At 52.5% G+C, this 8028-nt stretch overlaps 1 protein-coding gene across 1 annotated transcript; it reads left to right on the top strand.

Moving 5' to 3' along the window:
- The first annotated feature begins 535 nt into the window (after positions 1-535).
- Positions 536-6166, top strand: LOC106805895 (insulinoma-associated protein 1a-like). The gene has a single exon (XM_014807664.1). It carries the CDS (start codon positions 2843-2845, stop codon positions 4376-4378), a length of 1536 nt encoding a protein of 511 aa, XP_014663150.1. The 5' UTR covers positions 536-2842; the 3' UTR covers positions 4379-6166.
- The last annotated feature ends 1862 nt before the right edge of the window (positions 6167-8028 follow it).

The following is an 8028-nucleotide window of genomic DNA, read 5'->3' as shown; positions in this document are numbered from 1 at the left end:
AAATAAATACTCACGCGTGCGCGCATACGCCCGATCTCGGGTGTGGGCGTACGTACGTGCGTGATTGCATCATATCATTGCGTCATAACAAGAACCTATATTTTTTCGTTAGAAATATTATAGAGAATTAATCTATATTATTATCCTTCTGTACATAATGATGATAAAGATACCTCCGTGTTTATGGTCGTGCCTACGCCGAAGAATATATATGTATCAGGAGTAGATAATAGGGACTATTATCCCTATTATCTACTCCTGATATGTATGTATGTACTCTTGATATATATATATATATATATGTATGTATGTATATCGATCGGGTTTCATACAGGGACTTAATTAATGCACTCTCCTGCTTTGTGTTACTGGGGCAGTGTCGACCTAACACGGCGTGGGGACAGTCTAACGTGCGCGTCTGCGACGCTGCGGTGTGATTGGTGGTGACTCGTATCCCAGTTTAAGCGCTAATTGTTGAACATTTATTAAATGACGACGTAGCAGGAATCTATGACAGCAACGAGCGATGCCGGCGTGACGCGCGCGGACGACAGATGGTAGCAGACGCCCGCCAGGCGCGCCTCGCTAACACACGCACTCTCACAGGGCCAACCAGCGCGACACCCAATGCACTGCACAGCAGTCACAACTAACCGTGCGCGACATGAGAAGAGACATGGCATACTGTGTATGAAACAACAGCTAAGCGTGTACGGCAGAAGAGGTATGGTACACAGTGTATGACGCAACAGTGGTACCGAGCCCGTAAAGGAGATATAGGAGGCATGGCACGCGCTGTGTGGCCGCGACCATCATAACTAGCCGTGCATGACATAAAAGGCGTGACACGCGGTGTATGACACAGTGGCTAACCGTGTATGACACACGAGGCGTGACACACGGCATAAGACGTAGAGAGCACCGGTCGTTGCACGTGAAACATGCATGACACAACGGGCTTGAGTAATTGATGTAATAGGAGAGAGAAAAGAGGAAAATCAGTGCCTGTAGCTGACATCGAAAGAAGCACCACCTGTGGGTGACACAGCAGGAATCACCGTATCATTGAGACAGCAGCAATCACAATCTGTGGGTGACACAGTGTGTATCGGAGCCTATTGGTGACAAATAGAAATCAGAGGCTACTGGTGACACAGCAGGAATCCTAACCCGTGGGTGACAAACAGGAATCGAAGCCTACTGGTGACACAGCAGGAATCACAATCCGTGGATTGAATGACAGTAAGAATCACAGACTCTGAGTGTAGGAACATTCTCTCCACTGCGTTAAAAACAGCGGCAGCAATCAGTATACGGTCGTACGGAGGTGCGAATCGCGTGTGTCAATCAATAGAGCTGCTCCTCTCACATTGACAACGCTGCTGCTGCTGCTGCTGCTACGGCTTCTGATCACATATACGCTATACTACAGGAGCGTGCACTAACGACGAAGGAGCCAGAGTCACCCGGAACTGCAACGTGCGAAGAACCAACGGTAGAATACAGGACAGTCCCGATCAGAGAGAAAGGGTTCCCGCGTGAACAAAAGACTCTCCGATTCAACGTTCCGATCGCACATACTCATTACTACCAGTTACGAAGTGAAGCCAACAACACACTGAGTCCATCGAATAAACATTCAGTAGCGGAGGAATCTGAACAAGAGCTGACACAGGAAGAGTGGAACGTATCAAACGGTGGCTACGCGCATGCTCGTCAGTGATTACCACGGTCTGCGTCGCTGTGAGAGCGCACAGGAGAGTGAGACTGTGTGTATGTGTATGTGTGTGTGAGTGTCAGACGGGCTGCCTGATTGGCGGGCTGTGCTGGAATCAGCCAGCACTATAGCGCGCAGGTAAACGCCTACCGTATATAATACAGGTATACTCAGCCGCGTTCACACAGCTACACGTAGTAACCGACAACAATGATGGGTAGCAGCAGATAGCGACAGGTAGTAGCCGATAGCGACAGGTAGCAGCCGATAGCGACAGGTAGCAGCCGATAGCGACAGGTAGCAGCCGATAGCGACAGGTAGCAGCGGTCAACGACAGGTAGCAGCCGATAGTGACAGGTAGCAGCGGTCAACGACAGGGAGCAGCGGTCAACGACAGGCAGCAGCCGATAGTGACAGGTAGCAGCCGATAGTGATAGGTAGCAGCCGATAGCGACAGGTAGCAGCGGTCAACGACAGGTAGCAGCCGATAGTGACAGGTAACAGCGGTCAACGACAGGTAGTAGCCGACAGCGACAGGTAGCAGCCGATAGCAACAAGTAGTCGCCAGCGACAGCTACACATCCCCAGATTCTCGTTTCTCTCAACAGTATCACGCGACGTCATAACGCCCCCCCCCCAGAGATTTTCGCACTACCGTGTGAGCAGGCGATGCCATGATCATCGCTGATATGTGTTTACCTGAGGGTCGCGTGCGTGTTCAGGGAGGAGCTGCGGTGATAGTTGTCATGTAGATAGACCACGTACATGCACATGTCAGGTATAGCTAGCTGCTGCAACTACGCACACACTGCCGTGAACGCTGTGAGACTGTGCGGAAAGCCTAATATCCGGACGGTACAATGCGACAATAACTGCAATATTATCGAGATAGGTGCAATAACCAGGGAGCAGTACAATCAAAAGGCGAAGAGTGGCACGTACGGGCCAGTGCAATCAAGAGACGAGCAGTGGATTGCATAACTATTGTATTCAAGAGACGAAAAGTGAATGCGTGTACCACAAGTGCAATAAACACACGAGCAGAGCAATTGATGTGTGTGCAATAATCAAGTGCAATTCACAGGCCGACAAGTGCAATTTACAGAGCGACTAGTGTAATCCACGATGCCGCGCGGATTTCTAGTGAAGAGACGCGCGCGCCCTCACGTGTGCGTCTCCTACCGCGCCGCTTCTGTCTCCGACGACGACCGCAGCGACGACCGCAGCGACAGCGACGACCACACCGACGTCGGCAGTCAGTCGGCATGGTCTCCCGAGCCGGCGCGCAATGGCAACTGGAACGTTGGTCGGCCGCGCGACGAAAACGCTCACCAGGCGGCGTGGTCGCCGGAACCTCCGGCCGGCGGCAGAGCGTGGATGCCGACGCTGTGCCGACCGGACAAGTGGTCGCCCGAGCTGTGGCGGGCGGCGCGCAGCAGCCCCATACGCGTGCCGCTGTACCGCGGCGGCGGCGGCGGCGGTGACTCCGTCAGTGACCGCGATTCGCCGCTCAGCCTCGACTCCCGGTCCCCGGGCTCAACGGCGTCGAGTTCTCCCCTGCCGCTGTCCATCCACCCGTACTTCACGGCCGGCACATCGCCGCTGCTTTACATCAACGGCTTCGACAAGCTGAGCGTGCACTCCCCGGGCAACATGCCCGCCACGCCCAAGCGCGCCACGCCCACCAGGCCTGACAACAGCAGCTCCCCCTCATCGATGTCCAGTCCGTCGAAGCGCCGCCTGGTGGGAGACCACGGCAAGCCGCGCACGCCGAAGAAGTCACGTGCCGCGCGCCGGCTGTGTCTCGACGACGAGACGGCGTCGCCCGTATCCGGTACGATCATCCGGGCGGCGCGCGACAGCGACGACGCGGCCGCCGACAATAACGCCGGCGACGACATCGTCGTCGAGAAGTGCGCCGACATCGACGCCGCGCTCAATCTCGTCGCCATGACACCGGAAGCGTGCGCCGACCTCGCGAAGATCGAGAACCGCATCGGCGCGTACGTGTGCCAGCTGTGTAAGCATCGCTACGAGGACGCATTCCAGCTGGCGCAGCATCGCTGCTCGCGTATCGTCTATATCGAGTATCGCTGCCCCGAGTGCGACAAGGTGTTCAACTGTCCCGCCAACCTCGCCTCGCACCGCCGCTGGCACAAGCCGAAGCCCGAGGCAACGTCGCCGCCGCGGGAGGAGAAGAGCGACGGTGGCGACGCGCCGAGGGAGGAGCAGCGCCGTCTGGAGGAGACGACGTGCAACTCGGAGGGCGAGTACAGATGCGGCACGTGCGGTAAGACCTTCAAGCGGCAGGCATACCTGCGGAAGCACATGCAGGCACACCACGTCGGTGGCGCCCCGGCTACGCCACCGCGCCGTCCGCCGACGTTCGACGGCGGCGCCGACAGAGTGCGCCACGTGCTGGCGCTGCACGGTGGCGCTGCAGGCGCCGCGCTGCGGCAGCACCGGTGCATCGTCTGCGGCTGCGGCTTCGGCACACGCGCCGAGCTTGACAAGCACGCGCGCACACACGTCAGCGACACGTACCCGTGCAAGTATTGCGACAGCACATTCTTCACGTCGCCCGGTCTCACGCGACACATCAACAAGTGTCATCCGACGGAGAACCGCCAGGTGATCCTGCTGCAGCTGCCTACCATATGAACGAGAGACGCGTCCGTCTACAAACGACGGTCGGTCCGGTCTTCAAATGCGCGAACGACTGTCGCGTACCTCTATGAAGGCGAACGACGGTAGGGAAAGTCTACGATCGGCGTTATACGTCCGATCTGTGAACACACACGACGCTTTATGTCGTCAATGAACACAAACGGCGATGGGTGTGAGTCCATAACTACGACTAACGGCCTGGTCAACTACTGTGGAGGACGCAAGTTTGCTTACTAACCAAGCTATTAGCCAAACGGCGAGACTATAGAAAACAACAATATATACCAAAGTAATCTCCACAGAGAGACTCATCTAGTCCTAGCTGAAATCATACAAGCAGCATTCATGACGTAACCAACAGTGGATCCAGTCATCTGCACAGATTGATGATGTAACCGACAGTGGATCCAGTCATCTACACATATTGATGACGTAACCGACAGTGGATCCAGTGAACTACGCTGACTGATGACGTAGACAACAGTGACTCTAGTGGTCTACACGGATTGATGACGTCGTAGACAACGATGGATTCAGTCCGATACACAGACTGATGACGTAGACAAGAATGAATCCAGTCATCTACACAAACTGATGACATAATTAACGACAGATCGAGTCCGCCACAAACCAGACTGGAGCCAGGCGTGAAAAAGGGTGGATCAAGTTTTTAACACAGACTGATGACGTAGGCAACAGTGGATTCAGTCGGCTGTACGGACCGATAACGTAACCAACAGTGGATGCAGTCATCTACTGAATCACGTACACAGAATGCCGATGTGCAGAAAGGTTACGGTGAACCAAGTGTAGGCGATGGTGGCGTCATACGCGTAAAACAACGATTGAATCGGTCGTGCTACAACCCATTTTGTGCAATACCCGCGCCCCCACCCTAACCCACCGGATCCTCCGTGCCCCATGGTCCACCCACACTGCGATTCACTCCAGCTCACGACCCGCCCCGTCCCAGCATCGTTTCCAAGAGGCTTAATACATTCGCTTATTGACAAGTGCCTGCAATTAACTGTGCCGTCCCTAATGTACGCTGCTATACTCAAAGAATCGATCGTAAAACGACACAATCTATTTATTATCCGACTTTTATTTTAAATCCTATTTATGTATACAGAAATTATGATTCTACGATGTTTTATTTATTTTTCGGAGATAGTTATTTGTGTTGTTTTGTGTTATTTAAAAGTGTCTTACATATACAATTAACTAGTCATAAAGTATTCACGTAGTTTCGCATTTGTCATCTTTTGTGGCAAATTTTTTTTCGTCAAACTGCCAAAGTCAATCTTCGTTTGAAGTTTTAACACATATATATGTAGCATCTAAGCATAAATGTCAGCTGATACGCATTGCTGCTCACTTGTTTCAGTTGTAGTAAATGTCTATTTATAGCAAGACGTATATTTTTGCAAGACGCACCTAAGCTTATATAAATGTGAAGTTATCATAGCCATCTAAGCTATTATATATTTCATACTGATATTTTGACGTCTGTATAATGAAAATAGCTGTATTTTTGCGATTTCGTGATCCCGCGCTGGTGGGAAATGTTAGTAATGCATTTAAAAAGCCTTTCATCTAATAGACTGTGTGGCCAATGGAATTCTTCACGCTATACATATATACGCGGTAATGTCGGAAATGGAAAAATAGATATTTCACGAACCCCTGCATTGTGTAGTCGCGGTTGTGTCGTGCCCGTATCATGAAATCCAATCCGTAAAGGTGTTTTATTGTGAATAAAGTCCTGTTGTGATCATTCGATATTCGTGAATTGTGTGTGTTATATATGGATAGATATACATTTCTGCATCTGATTGCGTTTGTGCGCGTATCAAGCGTATGTGATCGTCTGACACGTGGCCGCAGCGACGCTGTTGTCCTGGCGACACGAGTGCCGCCCCTCGCGCAGCGTCGCAATACATTTCTCGACTGCTGAACCACGGGGCACGGAGTGCGCGCGGGGGGGGGGAATTTGTTTCTTCCATCATCGTCTGCGTTCGAACGCGCGCGTGAGTAGACGATGCAGACTTCACGGCGCCTAGCAACGGGACGCTCGAGCGCGCGTGGGGGGAAGCTGATGATCGGGCCGTCAGGCGGCAGCTGATCGCGGTCCCCCCTTTGTTCTACTGTGCCAGTATGTGGGACAAAGAACTCCGCTGCCGAGCTGCGGCGTGGCGTGGCAGGCTGGCCCGCGACAGGCGCTGCTAACGTAGTTACGTTACACCGCATGTTGCGCACGCGCGGCACCGGTCAGGCAGAACCGTTGCATGCAGACGCCTGCCGTCGACGTCTGCCTGTTTGCATATCTTCGGCTGCCGTGCGCGTGTCACGAGTAAATTAGCGCTTACTGCTGCCGCCGCCGCCGCCGCCGCCCCTGCTGCTGTGGCTGTGGGTGTCGTCAAAGGCGCCAGCGATCAATCATCAACGACGCCACAGCTGTCGCCATCACGACGGTAACTGCTGTCAGGTAAAGTCGGACGCAATGTCGCAGTGTCTACGCGTGCGTGCGTGTCTTGTGGTGCGTGCACATGCGCGCCCCGGGTATCCGTACGAGAATGCGTAAGTAATCACGTCCCCGTGCGCGTGCGTGCGTGCGTTTATCCGTATAAATGCTCATGTATGCTCGTGGGTGCAAGTGCGCGCGTGCGTGCACAAACGTGTGTTGTCGGCTGTTGTGCGTGCGTGAGCATTTCTGGCTGCGTGGCTGCGCGTGTGCGTGCGTACTTCTGCCTGCGTGGCTGTTTGGGCGTGCGTATTTCAAGCTGTGCATGTGAGTGCGCATTTCTGGGTGCGTATGTGCGTGAGCAATTCTGAGTGCGTACGCGCGTGCGCATTTCTGGGCGAGTGTGTGCGTGCGTATTTATGGCTGTGCGTGTGAGTGCGCATTTCTAGGTGCGCGTGTGGCTGCACGTGTGCGCTCGTATTTCGTGCTAGATCCGGTAATAAGATCGGATCGGCCCGCAGCAAGCGAACACATCACCGTAATCAATCACCGGTGAAATAAAATACACACGAACAACAACACGACGCGCAACAACGACTACTCTCACAGTCGTCAGTTCGCCTATACAGGGTGATACTCCATTAGGAGTGTTCCCAACTTTAATGTCATTAATGGTCATAATAACATATATACTTATATATATATATATATATATATATATATATATATATATATATATATATATATATATATATGGTCATGGTCATATATTATAACCTAAATGACATTAAACCACAAACGGGGTTAGGGTTAGGATTATCAATCATTAATCATAGGGTTAGGGTTATAGGGTTAGGATTATCAATCATTAATCATTAATCATTAATGATATCAAAGTTGGGAACACTCCTAATGGAGCGTTAGCCCATAGCCGCTATGCGGTTGGCCTGGGCGTGTATGGTAACAGCGCTGAACTCGGACAGATGCTTTATTGGTCATGCTGGCAACTGAGACGCCTGTGCGCAGCATCTGTGCATTTGCGAGTCTAACCCTAACCTCGTTTCTTCGCCTACTATCACTTTCATGCTACCACTGTCGTTCCCCTTACCCCCTCTCCCCCCGCTCTCTCTCTCTCTCTCTCTCTCTCTCTCTCTCTCTCTCTCTCTCTCTCTCTCTCTCT

Source organism: Priapulus caudatus, unplaced genomic scaffold (genome assembly GCF_000485595.1).
Source record: "Priapulus caudatus unplaced genomic scaffold, Priapulus_caudatus-5.0.1 Scaffold132, whole genome shotgun sequence".
NCBI classification, from domain to species: domain Eukaryota; kingdom Metazoa; phylum Priapulida; class Priapulimorpha; order Priapulimorphida; family Priapulidae; genus Priapulus; species Priapulus caudatus.
The sequence above is the reverse complement of the archived record's forward strand: the minus strand, read 5'-3'. Positions and strand labels throughout refer to the sequence as shown.

What these genes read in the sequence shown, in the direction of transcription:
- LOC106805895 (XM_014807664.1), top strand. Translation starts at nt 2,843, where the DNA reads ATGCCGCGCGGATTTCTAGTGAAGAGACGCGCGCGCCCTCACGTGTGC.